Source organism: Prionailurus viverrinus, chromosome E3 (genome assembly GCF_022837055.1).
Source record: "Prionailurus viverrinus isolate Anna chromosome E3, UM_Priviv_1.0, whole genome shotgun sequence".
Lineage (NCBI taxonomy): Eukaryota > Metazoa > Chordata > Mammalia > Carnivora > Felidae > Prionailurus > Prionailurus viverrinus.
In genome coordinates, this window is record NC_062576.1 from 22,786,298 (window position 1) to 22,813,315 (window position 27,018).

Sequence of the window (27,018 nt, forward strand, 5' to 3'; positions counted from 1 at the left end):
AAGATGCTCAGAAAAAGGTAGCTGTTATTATGGATAATTAAAAAAGAAGATCACAGTCATTAGTAACGGTCACCAGAACCCTGCAACTGGGCAGCTGGAGGTGAGCGCCTGTGGGGCCTTGTAGATAGCTTGCCCACCCTGCGGTCTGCCTCTGTCCCCAACCACTCCCTCTCTCATATTTACATTACCTGCCTGGCCTTGTAGGCACCTGAGCCTGCGACCTGTTCCCAGAAGGCACCACCCCTCACCCAGACTAGGCGAGAACCAATGTCTTCCCCTTTAAGAAATGTTCCTCCTTGCCACGTCCCCCCCTCCCCATGAGCTCTTAACACTAAATTCCACAGCACAGAATCTCAGCCTGGGGCACATCAGATTCACCTGGAGGCCCCACCCCCAGGGTTTCTGAGTCACGGCTTCTGGGGAGGTGCCCGAGCATTTCATTCCTCAAATTCCCAGATGACTCTGCTGGTCTGGGGACCACCCTTTGAAAACCACTGCTCTACAACTAAAGAATGAACCCTACCCAGAATGTCACTGGGTTCAACGCTGGGAGAGATGCAGACATTTGCATCTTTCTACCGGCCAAGTGGAGGGGAGGGTCCACATTTTGAGACGTCATGAATAGCCCATGAAAACCCCGTAAGTTTTGTGTCCTATCTCTGAGTTCCCAGTTCCCTGAACGGAGAACCTGTTCTTCTCTCCCAGGCTGCCATTTTGATCTTTTTCCAAATGGTTCATTAGAAGTGAAAGTGCTGCCTAGGACATGCAGTGCCCCTCTGTCACGCCCAGTGCACACACGGACGTCATCTTTGGAAAATAGCATCAGTTGGACTCAACACTGTTCTATCCCTCAAAGACCCTGCACCCAAGACATCAATCAATGTGTGACGCCGCTAACAAAAATCATTATCCACTCTCCAAGAGGGCTGACTGCATGCCCGGCATGCACTGAGCACTTTATGCGTCATAACGATCCTCTGATGCAGACTATTAACATTGCTGAATCACAGGTGATGAAACAGGGGAGCAGACAGGGGAACAGAGTTCACCAGCTCTAGAATAATCAACAGATTTTTGTTGGACCCCACTGTATTCACTTGAGGGTCAGACACGATTAGAAACGTGCTCAATCCTGTGCCTGTATTTGAAGACGGATACTGATGACCTGGCAGACAATCAGCATCTGCAGGTGATGTCATTTGGGACATGCTTGCAGGTGGAAGGTGTGCATGTGTGTGTCTGTGTGTGGGGGGTGGGTATCTGGCCTGAAATCACAGGGCTCGGGAATTTAAGACCAGCATCTGCAAATGTCTGAGGGTGCTCTGCAGAGAAAGAGGCTCTTGATGACAGAACAGGCCAGAGGGATGGCAGTCCGGGGAAGCTGATTAGACACCAACATGTAGGTTTGCCACAATTAGAAGGGCCGGAAGGTGGAACTGGCTGTCTGTAAATAATCTAGCTTCCTAACCTCAGGGAGTGTCCAGAGAGACACAGGATGCATCAAGGATGCTGTAAAGCAGGGATGCTAATGGTGTGGGATGGTCAGGAAGGTGCAGCACCAGGGAGATGGGGAGAGTCACCTGAGAGGCTTTCTTTTTTTGTTTAATTTTTTTTAGTATGTTTTTACATATTTTTGAGAGAAAGAGAGAGTGCAAGTGGGGGAGGGGCAGAGAGAGAGGGAGACACAGAATGGGAAGCAGGCTCCAGGCTCCGAGCTGTCAGCACAGAGCCCGATGCAGGACTTGAACTCACAAACCGCGAGATCATGACCTGAGCCCAAGTTAGACGCTTAACCAATTGAGCCACCCAGGTGCCCCACCTGCGAGGCTTTCCTAAACCTACACGCCCTTTGCCCCTGGGCATTCTGCTATGCCTCGATGGAGTCAGGCTGTCTGAGATTTGAATCCCTATGTCCTTGCACGCTGGCCGAGTGACCCTGGACAGAGCACTTAAGCTCTCCATTTTCTCTTCCAGGACACAGAGTAACAGCACCTCCGTAACAGGCTGTGGTGAGGATTTCATCAGATGCCACACGTGAAGCGCTTACTAGTGTGCCTGGCGCGTAATAAGTGGCCACGAAATGAATAATAATGCTATCAACATAACTACCGTTATCGTCATGGATCTTACAATTTCCGGTTACAATGACAGTGTTTTTGTGCATGTTTCAGCCTCGGTAGGCAGTTTCAGAGCTCATAATAAAGTCATCGGGTCTCCACTCATCTTAGTCTAACAAAGAAATATCCTGTCTGGGGAGCTGTAGTTTGGATTGGATTCATTCAGGGCAAACTCCTCCTCCCTGGGTGTGACAGTGCGCCCAGCCGAGTCTCTGGGGATGGAAAATCCTCCTGTGTGTGCACAACTGTGGAAATGGGAGGCTTGTCTTTTTATACTATAGACATTGCCTCCCAGCTGTACCTACACTCAGAGCCTCCAAGAGGTCTACGAGCGGGCCAGCTTTTGCTTTTATTCTGTTTCACTCGGGTGGGAGCTGGCTGGTAGAGCTGTCTTTATTTACTGCCTCAGACGCACTGTATGTTTCAGAATTAAATTTAAATACTGTAACGTGGCCTTTTCAATGTCAATTTGAAGAGAAAAGAACACAGTCGAACCAAGGAAAGAACGAGGGCAAAATGAGACTCTTTGTCATGGTCCAAAACCAGACCTGAACTCCCGCTCACTGACGAGACATTTCCAAAAAGTTGCCAGCGAAGACAGTCATAATAACTGAACCAATAAATCAAAAGTTCGTATCTAGCATCTCTCCCGCATTTGTAGAGGCCGGGCTGTGTGAACGGAGATCTCTGTTTTTGTACCCAGTGACTGTGCGCATCAACGGGAGCACTTACAGACATATTTGAGGGAGCCATCGATGTCTAGCCCTCGGAACACCGAGGGCGCACACACTCGGGAGAGGAGAGGGTATGTTACGCGTGTGAAGCCAAGAGTCAGAGAGACCAGTTTACTTACGGCTTTTGGCTTATACGGGGGCTGGATCTCTTTGCGTTCAAGTTTCTCCCAATCAATATACCGGAAAAATGCATGCTCTTTGATGTCACGTTCACCTTCAGGTCCACAACCCAGACGTTTGCCCGGGTGTTTGGTCATCAGCTTCAAGAGAAGAGAAAGGTTGAGTTTAATGAACTTCGGAGGACACGTGAACCACTCAGAAATGAGGACTCCAATGAATTAGGGAAGAAATGACAATAAGAGACTCAATTTTTATCTTTTGCTTTTCATTCCAGCAACACTTTCCCAGAGAGGTCTTTATAATCGGAAGACCTGACAACAGTGCCTGCCGCTGCTTGTCCCAAAGCAAGACTGCTTATGGTTAATCAGACCTAAGCCTCAATGTGGCCCTGAACTTCAAGTTAGAAATGTCACACGATGCATTCTGATTTAAGAATGAGTTTTACGCAATTACTGGTGCATTTAATGAGGACAGTTTCAATATCTTCAAATGCCCCGCCTCCCACCTCAAGAAAGCTGGAGTGTGACCAAGGCAAAGGCCACGTTCATTCTGATAATATTTGCATTTCTCAGTAAAGTGCTTGTGAAAATGACAAAACAGAAGAAAAAATATTAGTCAAATGGACCCAAGTTTCAAGTAATTACTTTCCAAAAGCTCATTAAATAGTCAAAAGCTAACCCAGCTCATTTTGCTTGGATCGCACATTACACTAAACTCCGCTGAGGTTTCTTTGGTGTTCCATTTAAATTACTTAATTATCAAAACCCTCCATCTTTGGGTCTCTGAGCCAGTGCTAAATAACAAGATGAATAGATGCTCCAAGATGAAACCAGACAGGCTTCCTCTTGTAAATGAATCCAAAGCAGCATGAAAATATGTCTGATCTCAAGATTTGAGCAAATGCACAGAGAGCAAAGACAGAGCTGGTGATTTCAAAACAAAACAAAACAAAAAAACAACAAGAAGACCCTCAAAGAGGAAAAACAAGCAATGGAACATATAAGACCAAAAAGCTTCCCAGAGTTGACCTGACACCATGATGTCAGAGTCCTTGGGTTGTGCCCAGGATTTATGGATTATGGCAAAGAGATGAACCCAGCAATGTATACCTACCCTGCTGGACACTCAACTTAGCCTGCTTCCTGCTTCCAAATAACTTGTCATCAGAAACTATCCCCCTATACACACACATACTCACACACATACTCTCTCTCTCTCTCTCTCTCACACACACACACACACACACACACACACACACACACTCACATGAGCACATATACTCCATATATGCTATTCTCATATTCTCAGGGGGGAAATAAGTGGGCATTTCTATTCTAAGCTTCTACCTGATTTGCATGCACCTGATTCCCACAATAACCCAGTGAGGTGGGTTTATTATTTTTCCCATTTCAATGGGAATAGACGCTCAAAGAGGTTAAACAACTAGCAAGGACTTGGAGAAGTGAGAAGTGACAGAGCTGAGCTTGGATCTCACCTCTGCCTTCTCCAGAACTTGGGCTTTTATGTTATTTTTAAAAGTTTATTTATTTATTTATTTTGAGGTGGAGGGGGTAGAGAAGGAGCAGAGACAGGGAGGGAGGGAGAGAGAGAATCGAAGCAGGCTCCGTGCTGTCAGTGCGCAGCCCGACCCAGGGCTCGATCCCACAAACTGTGAGATCATGCCCTGAGCTGAAATCAAGAGTCAGATGCTCAACCGACTGAGCCACCAGGCGCCTCCAGAACTTGGGCTTTTAATAACAAAGCTCTTCGTGTGTGGGCTCCCAGGGATATTTGTGGTGTGGCTTGGTCAGGAAGGGTTTATGGAGGGCAAGCACGTTGGGCCAAGCCCTGACAGCTGTGTAGGGTTAGGATAGGAGGAAAGGAAGGGCTACGAGGTCTTGATTAGCACTACCAGTGATATTATCAATGATGGCCTCTGTGTACTGAGTGCTTCCTGTGCACCCAGGCTCTGTGCTAAAGGCTTCCTAGCCATTACTCTTTCATCTTTATTTTCACTTTACAACTAGTATCCTCATTGTCCAGTAAGAAACTGGTCCAGAGAAGTAGTCATTTGCCCAGAGGCACACAGCTAAGTAGCAGAGCTGTGCTTTGAACAGATCCGCCCTACCCGGAGCTCTAGCTGCTCTGTGTTATGCGTTCTGCTTGCTTTTCTGCGAACGTGTGGCCAGTGGGGGCTTCTGTCTGCTTTAAGTTTTTCGAAGTGGGAGTGGCATTCTGAGCACGTGATACTAATTTTTTTTTTTCCTGGCAGAAAATAGGTTCTTTAATGGGATGGATATATAAAGAAAGGACTTTTCAATGGGAACGGAACGGTTTTCAAAAGCCGAGCTCAATTTCCGCATAAGGACAAGGATGGCCAAGTGAAGAAAAGCCACTGCAGAATCATCCAGCACTAATGTGAGTCTCTGCCCAGTTACTGCACTCTGAGCTGATGTGCCTGCAGCCATGCAGACAGCTGGATTTAATCACTGTTCCGATCTCTGATCACCTCCCAGACGCATCCCCTGGGGCCTGCGGTTTGGGAGGAAGTGTCTGCTTGAGTGTTTTCTCTTCTTTGGAGCCTCAACCTTGAAGAAAGAGCCCACACCGGACGCAGCCCACTCAACTCAGAAAGGTCCTCCAACCCGATAGTAAGAAAGTCACCCCAGTTAATCCTGAAGGTTATGGGTCCTAAATTAATAGAAATCTGCTCCACCAGGGAAACCGCTAATTGGAGCTGAAGCTGAATGCAGCTGACCTGGAAAATCCTCTCTCCTCCATGACCCACTTAGAACCCCCAGCTGTCCCAGCAGGGCAGAGTCGTGAAGGGGAATGTCTTGAGCGTGTATGAAGCACCTACTATGCGCCGATACCACAGAAGGGGCTTTCTCTTATGTTACCTGATTTAATGCTCTCAGACAACTCAATGATCAATGAGGGTTGTTAGTCCATTTTTAGAGGTAAAGAAACAGAAGCCCAGAGCTGCAGAGTAGGACCATACACCTAGGAAGTGGATGGGGTGAGATGTGCAAAGGGTCTTGGGCTCCCAAATCCCCCATTAAAACAACTCCTATGGCAGCGTATGCATACTTAGATGCCAAGAGGGGCCTGGCGTGTAATGTAGTAGTGCCAGCATCAGCAACAGTAATAATAATAATGGCCCATGGGTTCTGGGTCAGAATGCCAGGCTCTGTTGTAAGTGAGCCGCTGGTATGAACTCATTTAATCGTCACAGAATCCTGTATGGAGAACTATCATTATCCTCAATCCACAGACAAGGTTGAGGAATTTACCTACAGGCATAGTGCCGCTCATGCTGGGACCAGGATTTGAACCCAGATGAAAGTGGGCCGGATGGGGATTTCTGCAAATTGGAGAAGGCACGCCCTTCAGGGGACATGGGCTTCCCATCCAGCTGGCTATCACATGCTTTATAGGAATGACAGACCAGCATGGCGGGATCAGATTTCTCAAGAGAAACTGAAAGTTAATGTTCATGGGAAATCCCTTGCCCTTTAAATGGTGGCAATTGCTAAACAAACTAAAAGCTCAGTATATGACCTCCGCCCACTCTTCCTCCCTCACAACAAAATGTCTACAGGGGTCTGCACTGGCCTTATGCTGTGTTCTCCTCCTCTTCTTCTCCTTCTTCTTTTTTTTACAAGCCTCACTTACGCTCCTCACGGCCCTCTGGATCTTTATTCTCTGTTCCTCGTTTTCCCTCCCCTTGCCTCATACTTTCAAAGAAAATATTTTCACCCAATTCACTTCAAGATGTTGGGGACTGAGACAAAGTCACACGTGGTTTCCCCAGGGATATTTGCAGCTTAACCTATACAGCTGAGATACAAAGCTCAGATGAGTCACCAAGAGTGAGAATCTAGGTGGTGTGAGAAGGTGCTCTACACGGAGAGGGTGGCCCAGCTAATACAAAGGGCCTGTGTTTTCCAGCTTTTCTGGATCCACGCAGAGCACCAGGCATCTGACTGGGGCCCGGAAGCACGGGGCTGGATCGAGCCGTGGGAAACCACCAAACACCCCAAGGATCTAAGACCGGCAGCCCTGGTTTATTCAGACACACAGGTGGGAATCCACTGGGAAGGCATGGTCATGCCCTAACCTTGAAAATGCACCTGTACCTCCACCTGGTGGGAGAGTGAATACTTCATAAAGGCAGGATCCACGAGGCATATTCTCTGCGGCTCTCACAGCGTTTTCACACTTCCATCAGAGCTGAAATGTTCCCACATTTGGGTAATAGGTTTAAAAGCAGTGGTTCTCAAACCACTTGGGGACTTTTGCAGACTTTTACAGATGTCCAGACAATCTCTGGGTGAGACTGAGGTTATGTACAATCTGAAAAAGCCCTGCAGATCATCCTGATGGCACCAAAGGCGAGGACCAAGGATCTGCAGGGACTCACCGAGGTCAAGCACATCTGGCTTAATGCCAGATGTATAACAAAGCAATCTTCACCAGTACCCATGTGCCCTGCCTTCTTCACAGGTGCAATCTGCATACACTGCAGGATATAGTGTACGTATGCTTTTCAGCCCTTTGTGGGTTGGGCGAGGGGAGACCAGGGGTTTTGAAGACACAAAATTTGGGTCAGCTTATCCAGAGAATCCCTTAAACTCAACACTGCATGATATTTTCTTAAGACAAAAGTTACACGCTGTTAGTATTAACCACACACACATATAGAGCAGAGCAGGGCGAGGCTGACAGATCGGTGCTGCAGACCTCTTGCTCACCTTCCCATGGGTCCCAGCTCTTTGGCAAAGACTCTGTGTTTCCTATCTCATTCATTCAATATGCATTCCCCTGTGCGGGCTAGAGCCTGGAGCCCAGCCAGCAGCAAGATACTGTTGCAGGCAGACCTCTCTGGTACTTTTGTGCAGATTGGAAAAAAGCCCCCTTTGCTCCGGGAGGTCCATGCCAGGCTCACAGGCCAGCAAGTGGGGAGAAAGATAGAGTTCAGTCTCCCTTCCCCCTCTCTCCCTGGGTGAGTTGTCCTTGCGCGGGGTCCTGACCACAAGCTTTCAGGGGCTTACTCACCCCTTTGCAGATGGCCACAGCTTCCTTGGACATGGACTTTGGGTAAGCCACGTTGTGTTCCATGATGGACTGGAAGAGCTCGTCCTCATCCTCCCCTTCAAAGGGTGCCTGTGGGGCAGAGGATAGTGTGGGAAGAGAGGGTTCCTGCCTGCCCCTCCCCAACTGCCCCAAACCATTGGGCCCTTTCCCTTGGGGTCCACAGCGAGGCCATACTCAGGGGCTTCAAGAGAGAAGACAAAGAAAAACAGTCAAAAGAGTAAGCTAACCCTAAGGCCAAGGAAGTCACAGCGTTTCCAATCTATGAGCTGGTACCAACGGGATACCTTCGTCTAGAGAAACCATGCAGATGGGGTTGGGGGAGGACTTTTCTTACCAATCAGTTAAAATTCAATTACCTGGCCAGCTAACATTTCATACAGCAGGACTCCAAATGCCCACCAATCCACGGACTTCCCATAGGGCTGATAAGCAATTATCTGGAAAAGAGAAGGCATTCCATCAGGGAGGCGGGCAGGTAGCCATGGCTGGAGACTGAACACTCACTTCTTTAATGTAAGAGTGGAGCATCTTGGGGCTGGGGGGTGGAAGGAGAGCTCTCCGTTCGCCTGTCATCTGCCTACTGCGAAGGATTCAATTGGCTGTTACAGTCCCAAATATGAGCCACTGAAAGAGTGACTAAGGAGCCTAGTGCCCACACAAGCCATTTCTTTACCTTAGGAAGACGGATAGATGCCATTTACAAGAGTACCTGCAGGTGGGGGAAAACATCTGTGGCTGTCAACATGGCCTTTTAAAAGCTCTTAGTACAGTGCATTAATTTTATTTTTTTGAGAGAGAGAGCAAAAGAGAGCAAGCAAGCAGGGGAGGGGCAGAGAGAGAGAGAGAGAGGGAGAGACAGAATCCCAAGCAGGCTCTGAGCTGTCAGTGCAAAGCCCGATGCTGGGATCGATCTCACCAACCGTGAGATCATGACCTGAGCCGAAATCGAGAGTCAGACCCTTAACTGAGTGAGCCCCTCCAGGAGCCCCCAGTGCGTTACTTTTTTCATTTTAATACAGTGAATGGCATTTTTAAGAAGGAAAACAGTGTTTGCTTCTCATTACAAAAGTAATCACATTTATACAACAACCGAAATACACTTAACTGAATGCTGAACTGTACTCATAGAAAAGAGTCTAGGAAGAAATAGACCAAAGAGCTATCGTAATTTTTCTCTTGATAAATGATTATGATTAATGATAAATGATAAATGATTAGTGATTCTAATTATTATATTCTCTCAGCTTGTCTACTGCTACTACTGAACTGTGCCTTAGAAATGGTTAAGATGGTGAATTTTGTATTTTTTTACCACAACTAAAAATTTGTAAGTTACAAAGCTGTAATAGCATTCTTACTATTATACTATTTACTTTAAAATATAGATAAGCAAATAAATAAATAATAAAAATATAGAAGAGCTAAGAGAATACAATTAGTATCACCCATAATCATTTATCAAGAGAAAAACTATGACAGGTCTGTGGTCTATTTCTTCCTAGATTCTTTTCTAGCAATACATAGTAAATTCAGTGTGTATGTATGTGTTTTACACACACACACACACACACACACACACACACACACACACACTTTAATATGTGGAATTTTAATGAAGTATTTTATTCACTTAAAATTTCCACGCAATAGTTGCACATCGATGTAATCAGTTTTTATCTCTGCACAGCATTCCCCTGGATGGCTATACCAAAATTTATGTTGTCTATTCCCAAGATCAGGTTTCTTCTGATGCTATAATATAGATCCTTGCAACTGGATAGTTGGACATTCGTCCAATTATTTCCTTAAGATAAATTCCTAAAAATAGAATTGGTGGATCAAATGGGATGTATGGTTTTTAGAAATTATTTTATTTTATTTTCATCTTAATCCCCTTCACCTATTTCCCCCATACCCCTCTACCCACCTTGTGTCTGGTAACCATCAGTGAGTTCTATATAGTTAAGAGTCTGTTGATTTGTCTCTCTTTCTTTCTCTCTTTCTCCCTTTGTTCATTCGTTTTGTTTCTTAAATTCCACATATGACTGGGGCGCCTGGGTGGCGCAGTCGGTTAAGCGTCCGACTTCAGCCAGGTCACGATCTCGCGGTCCGGGAGTTCGAGCCCCGCGTCGCGCTCTGGGCTGATGGCTCAGAGCCTGGAGCCTGTTTCTGATTCTGTGTCTCCCTCTCTCTCTGCCCCTCCCCCGTTCATGCTCTGTCTCTCTCTGTCCCCCCAAAAATAAATAAACGTTGAAAAAAAAATTAAAAAAAAAATTCCACATATGAGTGGGATTGTGTGGTATTTGTCTTTCTCTGACTGACTTATTTCACTTAGCATTATATCCTCTGGATCCATCCATGTTGTTGCAAATAGTAAGGTTTCACTTTTTTATGGTTGAGTAATATTCCACACATATATAATCATGTATATTCATTCTACACCTTCTTTATCCATTCACCTATCGATGGACACTTGGGCTGCTTCCTTAGTCTGGCTATTGTAAATAATAAACACAGAGGTGCATGTGTCCCTTTGAATTAGTGTTTTTGTATTTTGGGGGTAAATTCCCAGTAGTGCAATCACTGCATCATATGATAGATCTATTTTTAATTTTTTTGAGAGACCTCCAAATTATTTCAGTGGCTGTACCAGTTTGCATTCCCACCAACAGTGCAGGAGAGTTCCCCTTTCTCCACATTCTCGCCAACACTTGTTGTGTCTTGTGTTTTTGATTTTAGCCATTCTGACAGGTGAGAGGTGATCTCATTGGTTTGATTTGCATTTCCCTGATGATAAGTGATGATGAGCATCTTTTCATGTGTCTGTTGAACATCTGGATGTCTTCTTTGGAGAAATGTCTGTTCATGCCTTCTGCAATGATAACATATTGTTTTAAGATTTCTGATACTTATCACCAAATCGTTAGAGCATGGCCAAGTCTGGAATAGCTGTGTGACCATCCACCTTTCAATATATAGGGGTGTAAAACTAACTGTATCAAAAGGTTGAAAAGGTGATACAGCAAAGGTTCAGGGTCGGTCCCGACTGCTACTTCCGAGTTGCGTGACCGCAGGGGAGGTTACTCAACTTTTTGATGTCTCAGTTTCCTCACTTACAAAAGGAATTTTATAACATCCAGGTCACGGGGTTTTGCGAGGAAGAGAGGGAGATACATTCCTCTCACACATTACGTCCTCCAAACGTTAGCTGTAAGTAGAAGGTTTTCTCATTCAGTCATTGTTTTACTCAATGAATGTGTCTGAGCAAACTTGGCTCTAAAATGAATGTCTGCTTATTGAGTTCCATCTTCTACCTAAAATCTTCTACCCTAAAATCAGAAATGCCCTCTGAGGAGAATTAAGCAGCAAGAGACCGGAGGGAAAGCTCTCCGTGAGAACACTTACTGAAAGTGTTTTCACACTTTTAAAGTACTTCATGTCTTATTTGATCCTCATGACAACCTAACAAGTGAATCCTTTCACAAAGGAAAACAGAGCCTGGGAGGTGAAAGAAGTTGCCAGAGGTGATGTGGCTATTAGTTAATGGCAAAGCCAGGGCGAAAGCCTGACCCCTAGCTTATTCCTCCCATCAGTGGGTTGGAGGAGGGAGCAAGGGCTTCCCTGGGAACACAACTCCAGGCATCTCATGTATCACAACCACCCGGGAATTCTGGAAAACCACAGACATGTGGGTCCTTCCTTCAGAGATTCTGATTCAGTTGAGGGTAACACCTGGCCAGCCTACATTTTAAGAGCTCCCCGGGGACCTTGAAGTGCAGCAAGCTTCGAGCCAGAGATTACTGAACTCACGGCAGATCAAGGACTTGTCTGATGCTCTATTTAAAAAAATGATGATGAACCAAGGTATGGCACATAGGGAAAACACCACTGGATTCTAATACAGGTGTCCCCTGCGTTTTGAAAGTTTGTGTTATGCCACTTTGCTTCTACGAAAGACCTACAATACTTCCTGCTTTCATTAATCTAAAGAAATATGAACAGGACTTCTGCTTTTATGCTAAAGGCAAAAAGCAAAAATAGAGTTCAGCATTTGGTTTTCATGGAGCCATCACAGAGGCAGCGAGAGTGGTACTGCCACGCTTCTCCCCAGGAACGACATTCAGTATCAAGCAGTCATAGCTTTGAATCATGTGAGCATCTGTGCTCGATCTCGATTTATTTTTCTTAAAATCCTTATTTATTTTTGAAAGAAAGAGAGCACGAGCAGGGGGCGGCAGAGAGAAAGGGAGACAGAATCTGAAGCAGGCTCCAGGCTCTGAGCTGTTAGCACGGAGCCCGATGTGGGGCTCGAACTCAGGAACTGTGAGATCATGACCTGAGCCAAAGTTGGATGCACAACTGACTGAGCCACCCAGGCATCCCTTGATCTCAGTTAATTTTATGTACCCACTAGCCAGATGTGTGTTAATGCATCAGAAGAGGCAAAGAGAAGTTATTTTTTGGGGCTCAGAACATTAAAGAAATGTCTCCATATAAAATTGCTATGCTATAAAAATACTTCTTCAGGGGCGCCTGGGTGACTCAGTCGGTTGGGTGGCCGACTTCGGCTCAGGTCACAATCTCGCAGTCTGTGAGTTCGAGCCCTGCATCGGGCTCTGTGCTGACAGCTCAGAGCCCGGAGCCTGTTTCAGATTCTGTGTCTCCCTCTCTCTGACCCTCCCCCATTCATGCTCTGTCTCTCTCTGTCTCAAAAATAAATAAACATTGAAAAAAAAATTTATAAAAATACTTCTTCACTTCAAGCCATTTTGGCTTAGAAAACGTTTCACAGGAATGCTCTACTTTTAATAGAAGGGGAAATCTAAAAAAGTATTAATCTAAAAGATTACTTTTCAAGTAATCTTTCAAATAATTATTCAAGTAACACACAAACATATTTACCTTGTGGAAAATGTAAACAGTACACAGATTGAGCTAAATTACTCGTCACTGTGCCCTTAACCTCAGAGGTAACCAATGTTTTGAAATCAGTCTGTAACCTTCCAGATTTTCTATGCTTTTACATGAATTTCGACATAGTCATAAGAAGCATATAGCAGTGTTCTGTGTATTGTTCTTGTTTTCCATACATGGTATCATATTGTATTTAACATTCTGTACCTTGATTCCCACCCCCCCAATTTTATTGAGAATAATCGGCGCACATCACTGTGTAAGTTTAAGGCATACAGCATGATGGTTTGATTTACATATGCTGTGAAATGATTAAAATAAGTTCAGCTAACATCCACCTTCTCATATAGACACAATAAAAAGAAATGAAAGAAAAAAAAGGAAAAAAGTTTTCTCCCTTGTGATGAGAATTTTGGTATTTATTCTCTTAACTTTCCTACATAACACAGCAGTGTTTGCTATGGTCATTGTGTGTACATCCTCAGTAATCTTATGACTAGAAGTTTGTATCTTTTGACCACCTTCCCATAATCTCCCTCCCCAACTTTCACCTCTGGTAACCACAAGTCTGATCTCATTTTCTGAGTTTGGTTTTCTTTTTAAAAATTCTACATATAAGTGAGATCATACAGTATTTGCCTTTCTCTGTCTGACTTACTTCACTTAGCATAATGCCTTCAAGGTGCATCTGTTGTTGCAAATGGTAGGATTTCCTTGTTTCCTACCGCCGAATAGTATCCATTGCATATATATACCACACCTTCTCTATCCATTCATCCACGGGGGGACACTTAAGTTGTTTCCATGTCCTGTAAATAATGCTGCTATAAACATGTGAGTGTAGATACCTTTTTGAGTTAGTGTGTTTCCCCCCCACCCCCCTTGGATATATTCCCAGAAATGGAATTGCTAGGTCATATGGTAGTTCTATTTTTAATTTTTTGAAGATCCTCCACACTGTTTTCCATAGTGGCTGCACCAATTTACATTCCCACCAATAGTGCACAGGGTTCCCTTTCCTCCATGCCCTCACCAGTTCCCTCGTGTCTTTTTGATGATGGCCATTCTAACAGGTGTGAGGAGACATTCTCATTGTGGTTTTAATTTGCATTTCTCTAGTGATGTTGAGTATCTTTTCACGTACCTGTTGGCCTTTCATTTATTTTCTTTGGAGAAATGTCTATTTGGGTCCTTTGCCCACTTTTTAATTGGGTTATTTGTTTTGTTTTGTTTCCGCTATTGAGTTGTAGGAGTTCTTTATATATTTTGGATATTAACCCCTTATCAGATATGTGGTTTGCAAATATTTTTTCCCATTCCCTAGGTTCTCTTCTCACTTTGTTGTGGTTTCTTTTGCTGTGCAGAAGCTTTTTAGTTTGATATGATCACACTTGTTTTGATTTGTTGCTTGTGCTTTAGGTTTCATATCCAAAAAACATCATTAACGAGACCCATGTTGAGGAGCTTTGCTCCTATGTTTTCTTCTAGGAGTTTCATGGTTTCAGGTCTTACATTTATTAATCCTTTTTGAGTTAATTTCTGTGAGTTGTGTAAGACATAGGTCCAGTCTCATTCTTTTTTTTTTTAAATGTTTTTTTTTTTGAGAGGGGGAGAGAGAGAGAGAGAGAGAGAGAGAGAGAGAGAGAGAGAGAGAGAAAGAGAGAGAGAGAGAGAGAGAGAGAGAGAGAGAGAGAACCTAAAGCAGGCTCCAGGCTCCAAGCTGTTAGCACAGAGCCTGAGACGGGGCTCAAACTCACAGACTGTGAGATCATGACCTGAGCTGAAGTCAGATGCTTAACCTACTAAGCCACCCAGGCACCCCTCATTCTTTTACATATGAATACCCAGTTATCTCAGCATCATTTATTAAAGAAACTGTGCTCTGCATTGAGTATTCTTGGCTTCTTTTTTAAACATTAGTTGATTACATATGCTTACGTTTTGTTCTGGGCTCTCATTTCTGTTCCATCCTATTTATCTGTTTTTGTGCCAGTACCATATTGTTTTGATGACTGTAGCTTTATGGTATAGCTTGAAATCAGGAAGTGTAATGCCTCCTGCTTTGTTCTTTCTCATTTCTTTAGCTATTTGGAGCCTTTTATGCTTCCACATAAATTTGGGGAGTGTTTTTTGTACTTCTGTAAAAAATGAAGTTGAAATCTTGATAGAGATTATATTGAGTCGATTGATAGCTTTTGGTAGTACTGACATTTTAATAATATTAATTCTTCTATCCATGAACATGGGATGTCTTTCCATTTATTTGTACCTTCTTCAATTTCTTTCAGCAATGTCTTGTAGGTTTCAGAGTAGAAATATTTCACCTCCTTAGTTAAATTTACTTCTAAGTATTTTACTGTTGTTGATGCTTTTGCAAATGAGACCCATTTCTTTATTTCATTTTCAGAAAAATCATCGTTAGTGTATAGAAATGCTACTGGTTTTGTATACTAATTTTGTATCTTGTAACTTTACTAAATTCATTGATTCTATCTAACAGTTTTGGTTGAGTCTTTAGGATCTTCTACATATAAAATCATGTCACATGCAAATAGAGACCATTTTTACTGCTTCTTTTTCAATTCTGGTGTTTCTTTTTCTTTCCCAATTGCTCTAGCTAGGACTTCTAGTACTATGTTGCATAAGAGTAGTGAGAATGGACACTTTTGTCTTATCCCTGCTTTTTCTGCACCTGTTGAAGATATTATTCTTTTCTTTTCTTTTATTAATGTGATGTATTACAATGATTGATTTGCACATGCTGAGTCATCATTGCATCCCAGGGATATATCCCACTTGATCGTGTTTTTAATGTGCTCCTGAATTCAGTCTGCTAATATTTTACTGGGAGTTTTTATATCTATATTCATCAGGGATATTGGCCTGTAGTTTTCTTTTCTAATACTGTCCTTTTCTGTTATTGGTATTAGAATAATGCTGACCTTCTAAAATAACTTGTGAGTATTCCCTCCTCTTTGATTTTTCAGAAAAATTTAAGATAGATAGATGTTAATTCTTCTTCAAATGCTTGGCAAAATTCACTAGTGAAGCTATCTAGTCCTTGGTAAAATTCACTAATGAAGCCATCTAGTCCTTTGCTTTATTGGGAGATTTTTTATTACAAACTCAATCTCCTCACTAGTAATTGATCTATTCAGATTTTCTATTTCTTCCTGATCAGTCTTGGTAAGTTGCATGTTTCTAAAAATTTTTCCATTTCTTCTAGGTTGTCCAGCTTGTTGGCATATAGTTGTTCACTGTACCTTGATTTTTTTCTCTTAACAATATGTCTCAAAGATCTTTCCATATCTACATATATATATCACTCTTTAAAAATTTTTTTTAATGTTTATTTATTTTTGAGAGAGAGAGAGAGAGAGAGAGAGAGAGAGAGAGAGAGAGAGAAAGTTGGGGAGGGGCAGAGAGAAACAGAGACACAGAATCTGAAGCAGACCCCAGGCTCTGAGCTGTCAGCACAGAGCCTGATGCGGGGCCTGAACCCACAAACCATGACTGAATGACACACCCAGGCACCCCTAACTCACTCTTTTGAATTGAATTGATGTGGTATTCCATACTATAAATAATTCAGTCTATTGCTCATTCCTTGATAGACATTGCTGAAGTTAGTACATACAGATTTGCTCTGATCTTTATAAGAGCTGTATGATATTTCTTAATGTGAATGTAACATATTTTAGCTAACCATTCCTTTGTTGATAGTCATTGAGGTTGTTTCCTATTTTTCATTATTTAAAAATAGCACTGTAATGAAGAAAGGACTTTGAACATGTATCCTATCACCTGTGCATGTACGTGTGTGTATTGTAAGCTAAGTTCCTAGAGGAGGAGCTGCTTTGGTAAGAGTATGCAGGTTTTAAATTGTGTGCCAGATTATTGAATTACATGGGGCCCTCCATCATCATTGTTCCATATAAGTGACAGTCAAGAAAGGAATTCTAGAATTCCCATTTCCAAGACTCTGTGCCACATCCTCAGTTCCTTTCCTTAAAAATCTAGTAACAGATTGCAAAATGCCACTTCTCTGAGCACCAATTCAGAGAAAAAGGAAGGCTATCATCTGGCACAAATTCTGTACCATGCCATGTTGGGGAAATCCATTCTGCAACTGACCGTTTCCTTTGGGAAGGGAGGGGGAGGCACTAGAATTAAATCTTTTCCCTTTCATTTATATCTTACTCACGGAAAGGAAAATTCTGAGTCTTTCAGGGTTTAGTATCAGTACACAGATCCTGTGTCATATGTCAGCCCAGGAAAGCCCTCTCTGTCTGTCTCTCTCTCTTTCCCCCCTCTTAACAAATGTTTCAATGTCATAATTAGGCAGTATCATATGGCCATGAGCCATCGCAGCTTGAAGAATTTTACTGATGTGCGGTGGATGGTTCTTTTTGAGTTTTATTTAAATTTTCCCCCAAACCTTGATGTATTTTGGGCCTGAGCTTCTGGATGTGTGCTAAGTTAATTTGCATGTGTGATAGCAAAGGAATGATTTAGAGTACAGGAGAAGGACCAGCCTGAGGTTTGCTTGCCAGGTACCCCCCTGGACCTTTCCCAGTCCTGACATGGCCATCCAGGGAAGAGAGGAGACATCAATGCAATGTGGACACATTAGGGGTCCCGCCAGCTCTCACCTCAGGGGCGATGTAGTCTGGAGTGCCACAGAATGTCTTGGTGGTCACCCCATCCCAGATGTTTTCCTTACACATGCCAAAATCAGCAATCTTGATGTGGCCCTCTGAATCCAGCATCACATTGTCAAGTTTGAGGTCACTGCAGCAGACATAAGAATTTAAGGATTTAACCAGTGCTATTTATTTCAAGTCGACCAACAGCTACTCATGATGCGCAAAACACCAATGTTTAGTGTTGGGGAAGCACAGAAGTGGATATAAACCAGTCCTTGCCCCCCAGTAGCTTCCAATCTGGCAGATAAAGAGAGGTCTACACGCTTGTGTGTTTTTCTTTTCCTACAGATCCAACTGTGCCAAGCATCTCACAAGGACACAATGAGACAGCAGCTCTGAGAAGAGAGAGATCCACAGGAAGCTAAATAAAGAGCAGAGCATCCATAGAGCTAATCTTTGTAATTTAAGGGCCCCTTATATTTCATAGTAAGATATATTTTTCACAAAATTATTATTTTTGAAAATAACTCTGAAGATCATGGAGAAAAAAAAAACTGATGGGGACAATCTGATTTAAGTTCAAGTGCTCTAAGCTCTCCTAGGCTGATTCCTAGCACATGACCCCAAGAGTTCCAGTTGATTCTTTCAATTAAAAAAATATGTTGCACACCTACTGTGTGACAGGCACTATGCTTGGAGCTACTGTGAACGAGATAAACATCTTGTCCTTGTTCAGATTAAATTCCAATATAGGGGAAAAGACAATTAACAAGTGTTCACATCTATAAGCATGATCATTACAGATTTTGATGGGTGGCGTGAAGAAAATGAAGAGCATGATGAGTTAGTAACTGGGGAAGGTTTCTCTAAGCAGGATGTCAGGATGTGTCACCTCCATGGAGGTAACATTTGAGCTTTAACCTAAAGGACATGTGCTATACTCTCATTCTTTTATTTCATCTGTGTCGATGAGGAGAGCTTGGTTATTTTGGTAAATGCTTGCACAATCCCAGCATATTGGGTTATTCCAATATCATCACACTTTCCTCTTCCCTAAACATCTACTCCAATGTCAACACTTGGCATTTCAGTATCAATGAGGAGTCATGATCTGTGGGCAAGTCTTCCTTGATCTCAATAGAGACCACTTTCCTGAGAGATAAGAGGGTCTACTATACAATTCAGATCTCTACCTTAAGTCATCTTCATAGGGTGGTGGACATCTGTGGTCCCTACCTATTTTAGCACCTTATGACAAGATCATCCCAATATTCCTTCGAAGGATCACCCTTCCCTGATTCTCATGCCATAGAAGGTGGTGGTGCTGATCCTAGCTCCTGGCTCCAGAAGTGGTTATGTGGGCCTGTTCTGGACATATGAAACACCCCACCGTGCTGGTCACAGTGATAGCTTCAGGAATGGCTATATGATCCAGTATGAGCTAGTCAAAGACATTGAGCATCAGCCCCTGGCACTTTGGCTGGTATCATCAAAAAAGAAATGAGCTCTTTTTACTCTGGGATTGCTCAGCTGGTAGAATGTAAGTCTAGAAGTCCCAGGGGTCACCAGAAAGAGAAGAAAGCTAGTATAGATAAAGAGGAGCCTAGAGGAAAGGTGATACAGTGAACACTCATGACGTCATTTGAGCCCTGGATCCATCCATGTGTAAAGACAGATCTGCCCCTTGGGCTTTTCAGTTATGTCGGCCAACAAATGTCTCTTTTAAACAAGTTAGTTTGAATTGAGTTGCTGTCATCACTTTAGACAAAAAGAATACAATCAGAAAAAAAAATACATCGGCATCTCCTATCTGTGTCTGTGAGGTCTATGGGCGGGGGGGGGGGGGGGGTGCCCACTTGCACCACCTGTTCCATGATCTTTGGTACTGTCCATGGTACCACCCATATCCAGGTTTCATACTCATCTACAAGCCACAGTGGTCTCTGAATGTCAGCTTAGAATTTGTGAAACTGGATTTTGCAGCAACATGCCAAGTCTACACGTGACCTGATTAACAGAGACCCATGACATTCTCCTCAGCTTGACCACATGCCCCAAAACAGGCAGCTGGGGCAACTAGGGAAGTGATAACATCTTCATGTGTTCTAGCAAAGGAGTGGGCCACCCTCAGATGCCAAGGGCCAACAGGTTGTGCAGCTAGGGGACACTCCAGTCATATTCATTGTCACAGAGTAGCATTTTGATAGTCTACTGCATTCTTTTGTTCAATGTAATAATCCTTCATTTCTGTTTCAAAAGGAGGCTGGAGTAGTTGTTTACATTTTCAGAAATCCACCAATGGCAAAATCATCACACATTCCAGGGATGGTGATCCATAAATAAGACTCTAAGCTTGGAAGGATCTTTGTCTCCCCTCCATCCAACATCTCCAGCCATGGTCCTCAGAGAGGGCAAGTCTAACATAATTCCTCATCCTCTTTATATAAGGATTGTCCAATTAACTATAGAGCTAAATGAAAGAGGGAAAAAGACTTTTACCACATGGAGGTAGTTTCAATGAAGTTATAAAACCACACATCCTCTGTTGTGTGATTTTTTTAGTTTTCATTTGATTATCAATTTCAAAAACTCTGTCTCAATCAAGGTTCTTGACTATGAGCAACCCCCCCCCCAAAACAAACAAACAAAAAACCCCCACAAAAAAACAAAAACAAAAAACCCAACTCTGACCATTTCAACCTAGAAGGAATTGTTTAAAAGGTACTGGGAGTTCACAGAATCTCCAAGGAGGCTAGACAACCAGATGTGGAGGCAAGGCAGCCAGGAATAATGCTGAACTGCAATGCAGAGCTAGTCCAGTGACGATGTCACAGATGCCACCACAGACGTCTTGTTCCATGAGGCCTAATGCTGGACTCTGGGTGCTGTTGCTGAGAACTAGTTCCCCTCATGCCTCTGGAAAGTAGATGTGGCTGATTACTATGGCCACTCTCAATTCTACAGTCTCTGCCTTTCTTGGTCACTACTTTCTGATTCACGGTGTTGTATGAGTGTGACAAGTGTCAAAGCCTAGGTTATGTGTCTGCCCTTGCTGCAGGAAGACTGTGAAAGTATGTCATTTTCTCTCTGTAGAGTAGGAGCTAGACTCTGTTCCTACACACAAATGAAAGAGATTCAGATGCTGAATTCCTTAAAAGAGTGACAAATGTCCCCTAAAAAATATGACTAGTTGAAGAAGAATGGGAGAATGTGTAGTTAGGAGAGATAGCTTTGAGAGTTAGCTGAAGTCTCAGCACCTGAAATTTAATCTTTGTATTTTATGACCTGAATGGCAAAGGTCCTGGATGCCAGACCCCAAGCCAGGTCCCTACTAGATTGGAAACCTAGCCCTGGATCTCAACCCAACTGACAGGAAACTCTACTTCCTCTTCTGGTCCCTCCCCTGGAACGGGATTTTCTTCCAATAAAGTTGCAGTCCCACATTTAATCTACTCAGCAATCCTGAGCGGCCAGTTCTATTCTAGTCAAGAACCATCCCTCACAAGAGTTAGGTTCTAATGTCAGCACATAAGGTGAAAATCATGTAGAGCCAACGATTACCCACAATCCCCCTTTCTTTAGTTAAGCACCTGCTGAAGTCACTGGCTTGAATTAGGAGGTCATGCCACAGGGTGGATAACGTGTTCCTTTTAACACCAGAGTTCTGTTTGGCACAGGACACTCCCACTATGGCGGTCAAATGGAATCGGGGGCTTCATAGGTGCCATCTCTTGCACAGGTGGTGACACAGTTTCATTGAGGGCAAGCATGGCCAGAATGAGCACATGATTTACAGTTTAAATTCTTATTTTTCTCTCTCTTCCTATTTCTTCACTGAGCTCACCCATGTGCCAGGTGAAACCACTCCTTTTCCTGACCTTCATTCTTCCACTATCAGGAATAACTATGGAGAGTAGGGATTCTATGTACTCAGGATGATTGTCCTTCTCCGCTAGCTTCATATCATGACTTCAAGGAGTAAAAACAACAACAACAACAACAACAAAAACCACAACAAAGTCCCTGGACTCTGCAGGCTTCTGGCAAGATACACACTTTCCATCCCTTCATTCCACCAGTGCCCACAGCCTCCCCTCCACCATCTGCCTTGAGCCCACCAAGGTTCATCTCTTTATACCTTTTTGGTCCTATAATTGCACCGCGATGCCCAGGACATTCAGGTCACCCTAACCCTCCAGAGCCCGATCCCATGCTCTCCACAGAATGACAGGCACCCTGCTCACCACGTGGCACACACCAGCCCCCCACCCTGCTCGACTTTTCTCTACAGCACTTATCGCAACCTGACACACCGTGTCTCTGGGATTTATGGATCTGTCTCCGACCACTACGACAGAAGCTCTACAAAGGCAGGTGGTTTTGCCTGTTTCCTTCCCTGCTGCATCCGCACCATCTAGAAGAGTGTCCAGCACATAGTAGGCTTTTAATAAATGTATGTCAAATAAATGAATGACATGGAGTTTCATGGCTCTTCACGATCTTTTCGATAGACTCTCCCCCATGCCAAGTGCCCTTTGGAAGCCCCGTGCCCCTGCCAGCCTCTCTTGCATAACCAGCCAGCCCAAGCCTGCACTGCCTATGCCACTTGCATCCATGTGGCATCAGGAGAATTGTACACACTGGACTCACTGACCAATAGCAGCCTCAGGCTCAGTAGTCTGCCGTGCGTGAAATATAAAACGGTATGACTCACACAGCCATGATCATACACTTGCTCCTCCAAAAACGGGCAAATGCCAAGTCCTGAACTTAATCCTGTCTTTCAGGGCAAGCATTTCAGAGATTCATTTCTAAATTGTAGTTACATAGCAAAAAAAAAAAAAAAAAAGTGTTTCATAATAATAGGATCCATCATATCCCGCCAGCTGAGATTCTCTGCTTGCTCCCCCAGATTGGGGGTCCAAAGACAAGAGAAGGAAGTGCCAGGCCCCCACCGGTGAGCCTCCCCTTCTTAAAGCGAATGGTCTCACATCTGAGGCTCTGAACCATCACTGGTGGTGGAGTCCATAGAGATCTTCCCATCACCATCGAGAGCTGCCCAAACTTTGCCAGGGCAGTGGGCGATGCTGCCTGGCAGAACACATGCCCAAGTCAGGACTGGAGGATTCCTCCCCCACCATGGATTCTAATTTTAAAAGCAGTTAAAGAAAGAGGCAGGGAGGGAAGGAGCTGAGGGAGCCACAAGGATGGAAAGGGTAGCAGTGCTCACTTACCGGTAAATGATGCCCTTGCTCTGTAAGAAGAACAGACCGATGGCAATTTCTGCAGCGTAAAATCTGAAATTAGAAAAAAAAAAAAAAAAAGCGATGGAGAGATTCAAGGACATCGTATGCCTGGCAAACCCTCAGAATTCCATACGATACTGAACCAGGCGTAGGGCATTAACATCTCACCATGGATGGTCAGCCACACGTCTCCTAAAACGACATCTGGGAGTATAGATGTGTGGACAGAGTTTAGAGAGCCGGGGGGCTGCCTTAAGGATAAATCAGAGGTTCAGCACTTGCTCAGCGGGGAGGAGGCCCTGGGAGAGGACGGACTGGATGCAGAACGACAATTTCTGTCTACGACAAATCGAGTATCTGAATACTAACAGCTAAGCTGTCGAAGGCTTACTGTCTACCTGCCACCATCTCAGGTTATTATCTGATTAAATTCTAATAACAGTTCTGTGAGGTAGGCCCTACTTTTACCTCCCTCTTCCTGACATGAGGAAACAGAGGCTTAGTGACAGAAAATAACTTAAGTGATATCACTAATGAATGGCATGACATCTGTCTAAAGTGTAAAGCTCTTTTTTTTTTTTAAGTTTATTTATTTATTTTGAGAGTGAGGTGGGGAGAAGCAGAGAGAGAGGGAAAGAGAGTCCCAAGTAGGCTCCAGGCTGTCAGAGCAGCTTCCAATGCGGGGCTCAATCCACGAGCCCGTGAGATCATGACCTGAACCTGAAACCAAGAGTCAGACTAAGCCATCCAGGTACCCCTAGAGTAAGCACTTAGCAAAGGCTGAGAAGAAAAGAGATTTTGAGAGAACCAGAAAGTCCAGTTATACCACAGGGTTAGGCAGGGCTTTAGGGAACTATGTTAAGCGTTCTGACAATTTGTTTTCTGTGATAATGAGCATAGGGTCCGTGCTCAGTTAGGCATTAGAAGCAAAAGAAGAGCCAACCTCTTCCTGGTCCTATGGGAATTATGAGTAGATCTAGAAGCTCAAGAATGCAAACCCTACCAGAATACAGTGCTCACAACCTCAGCAGGTGGGAAGAGAGGGGGCAGAGCTGAACTGAACAGGAGCCAGCAAGCCTTGGGAGTGACCAGATAGAGCCCTAGATTGAGCCCTCGGGGGCTTTCCAGAGGGACAATAAGATTTTAGCAAACCCCTCAGGAGAGGCTAACTCTGGTCATCCCACAACTTGCTGTCCCTGTTCACCAACAGCAGGGGAGGAACACGATGAGATCTGTGTTCTCAAAAGAAGATTCTGGCTGCCTTGGAACTGACAGGGACAGAATGGACTCAGCAGGGGAAACACAGTTCCAAAAACCTGAATCAGTCTCCCCACCCAGGAGCCACAGGGCACAGCTACAATGCAACTTGATTCCTCATCCCCCAGGAATAAGGGCATCTGAGTGTGTGTGTGTGTGTGTGTGTGTGTGTGTGTGTGTGTGTGAGAGAGAGAGAGAGAGAGAGAGAGAGAGAGAGAGAGAGAGAGGGAGAGAGAGAGAGGGAGGGAGAGAGAGAGAGAGAGAGGTGTAGGACAAAAAAATCTGGGTCAGAATGTGGATCTGTCTCACACCAGCTCTGTGATCTTGATCAAGTTTCTACAAACTCTGGGCCCAGGCACATACTAAGCTCTCAACAAATACTGACAAATGAATAAACAAAACCTACAAGGATATCCCCCGAGGCATCTAGGGGGCCTTTCCCTTAGGAGTCTGGGGCAAAACATCAGCGATAAAGAAAGAACTGTGGTTCTCAAGCTTTAGGTTCTTAGCTGGTATCAGGAAAACAAAAAAGAAAAGGATCCCATATCAAGCAGAATACCTTTTTCCCCTGGCCATACATTTATCATGAAGCGGTTCAAGATGTTAACAATCCCTATTCAGCTAAAAATCCAAGGGAACTAACGTGCAAGGATCCCACAGGAAAAGAAGCACAGCACAAGTTTGTACTTACACAGCATGAGGCTCCTTAAACCGGCCAACTTGCTGGATGTGGTACATGAGGTCACCACCGTTCACGTACTCCATCACAAAGTACAGGCGGTCCTGGGACAGGAGAGCAAACGGCAACATCAATATCCTGTGTTTCTCAGGTTCCAGATGGAGAGCAGCGAAGAGCTGGGATTTATGATCAAAACCCCCAGGACTCTGTGACAAGCCCCTATTTGCCAGGCCCATTATTTCCCAAATGCAGTATTTGTGCCACTGGAAGAATGCAACTGGGCCAAGGTGGCACATGATTTTTTTTTAAATTAATAACTGCAAAGTTCTATTTGTTTGTACTAGAAAATGTAATTAGCAGATTAATATTGTGACTTAATGGATATTATTATTTAGGATAAAAGCTAATTGTAACGAAGAGTGGAAAATAAATCCATGGATCATATTACAGATAACAGGTAACTGTGGTAACCAGCCTCCAGGATGGCCCCCTGTGATTTTCACCCCCTGGTCCTCACGTCCTTGTGTAGCCTCCTCCCACAAGGAATAGAACTGACTCGCATAACTGGTACAGCAGTGTAAAAAATGGGGGCACCTGGGTGACTCAGTAGGTTAAGTGTCCGACTCTTGATTTTGGTTCAAGTCATGGTCTCACGGTTCGTGAGATTAAGCCCCGCATCAGGCTCTGTGCTGACAGCATGAAGCTTGCTTGGGATTCTCTCTCTCTCTCTCTCTCTCTCTCACTCTCAAAATAATTAAATAAGCATTAAAAAAAGAATATTGTAAAAATTAGAGTGTGTGACTTCCATGACTAGGTCACAAAAGATACCGTAGCTTCCATTTTGCTCTCTCTTGGATCATTTGTTTGGGGAAGTTGGCCACCACGTCATGGGAATGCTCAAGCAGCACATGGGAAGGTGCATTTGGCCAAGAACCAAGGCCTCCTGCCAATGGCCAGCACCAACTCCCCAGACAAGGGAAGGAACCACCTTGGGAATAAACTCTCCGGCCCCATTCAAGCCTTCTGATGACTGCAATCCCAGCTGACCACTTGCCTACAACTTTTCATGTGAGAGCCCAAAACTAGAACCACCCAAGTTAGCCACTCGTGAGTTCCAACCCCAGAAACGGCGAGATAATAAATGTTTATTGTGGTTTTAAGCCATTAAGTATTGAGGTATTGTAATAGATAACTAACTAACATGTGACTACGGAGGGAAACAAATTCTTTGAATTTGAGTGGCCTTGGAGGGCATATCCAGAAGGAGTGCAGGACTGTGAGACAAGGAGCCCACAGAGAACTAAGCTGACATACGTGAAGTGCTCTAACACGATGGTGGCCTCACCACAAATGTTTCAGCTACCATCAACAAAATCTTATGGCTCACAGATTATTTTATACATAACAGTCATAGATGCCTTTTTCCAATGTGTACTGTCTAATAACTGGAATGATAACTATTATAAAATAAAGCTGCCAGGGCACCTGGGTGGCTCAGTCGGTTGAGCGTCTGACTGGCTCAGGTCATGATCTCATGGTGTAAGAGTTCGAGCCCTGCGTCGGGCTCTGTGCTGACAGCTCAGAGCCTGGAGCCTGCTTTGAGTTCTGTGTCTCCCTGCTCTCTCTGCTCCTCCCCCACTCGCACACACACTCTCTCAAAAATGAATAAACATTAAAAAAATTAAAAAAAATAAAGCTGCCATCTTGTGAGCATTTATTATGTGACTTAGCCAACTGTCTTTACATATTTTGTCTCACTTATCTCTCTAAACAATCCAACAGGACAGTATTACCATGCTTCCCCTTTTAAAGATGTTAAAGTTCAAGCCCAGAAAGGGTAAGTAACTTGCTGATTGTCGGTGATTCAGCTGTTCAGCGGCAGAGCCGGGATTTGAACCCCAGGCAGGTTGGTTCCAAACCTTATCAGGCTGCTACCCGTGTAAGACTCTGACTAGACATTGTATGGATGTGTGCGTGTGTCCTCCCTTCTAAGAGCTTCCAGTCCAGGAGGGGCGAGAAAGGACCTAGAGATCCAGCCACACAGCAAGACAGAAGCTGACAGGTCACAGGGCAAAAGTACAGGTTGATCAATTATTTTTGCAAAGTCAAGGGACTTTCTCACACTACTTCACCCCCTCAGCATCTTTACTGAGAGGCAGAGAGGGAGGCAGAGTTACCACTTCTGTCTCTCAATGTCCAAGGCGTATG

At 44.1% G+C, this 27,018-nt stretch overlaps 1 protein-coding gene across 3 annotated transcripts in view; it reads right to left on the bottom strand.

Annotated features, from left to right (window-relative positions):
• The window catches only part of PRKCB (protein kinase C beta), a 328,794-nt gene that overhangs the window by 21,710 nt on the left and 280,066 nt on the right, over positions 1-27,018 (bottom strand). For all 3 annotated transcript variants that reach the window (XM_047838436.1, XM_047838435.1, XM_047838437.1), the window contains 6 exons: positions 24,823-24,914; positions 22,863-22,925; positions 17,635-17,773; positions 8,425-8,505; positions 8,030-8,137; positions 2,971-3,111 (listed from right to left, as the gene is read on the bottom strand). In XM_047838436.1, coding sequence (XP_047694392.1) covers positions 2,971-3,111; positions 8,030-8,137; positions 8,425-8,505; positions 17,635-17,773; positions 22,863-22,925; positions 24,823-24,914 — 624 coding nt within the window. The remainder of the gene's footprint in view (positions 1-2,970; positions 3,112-8,029; positions 8,138-8,424; positions 8,506-17,634; positions 17,774-22,862; positions 22,926-24,822; positions 24,915-27,018) is intronic.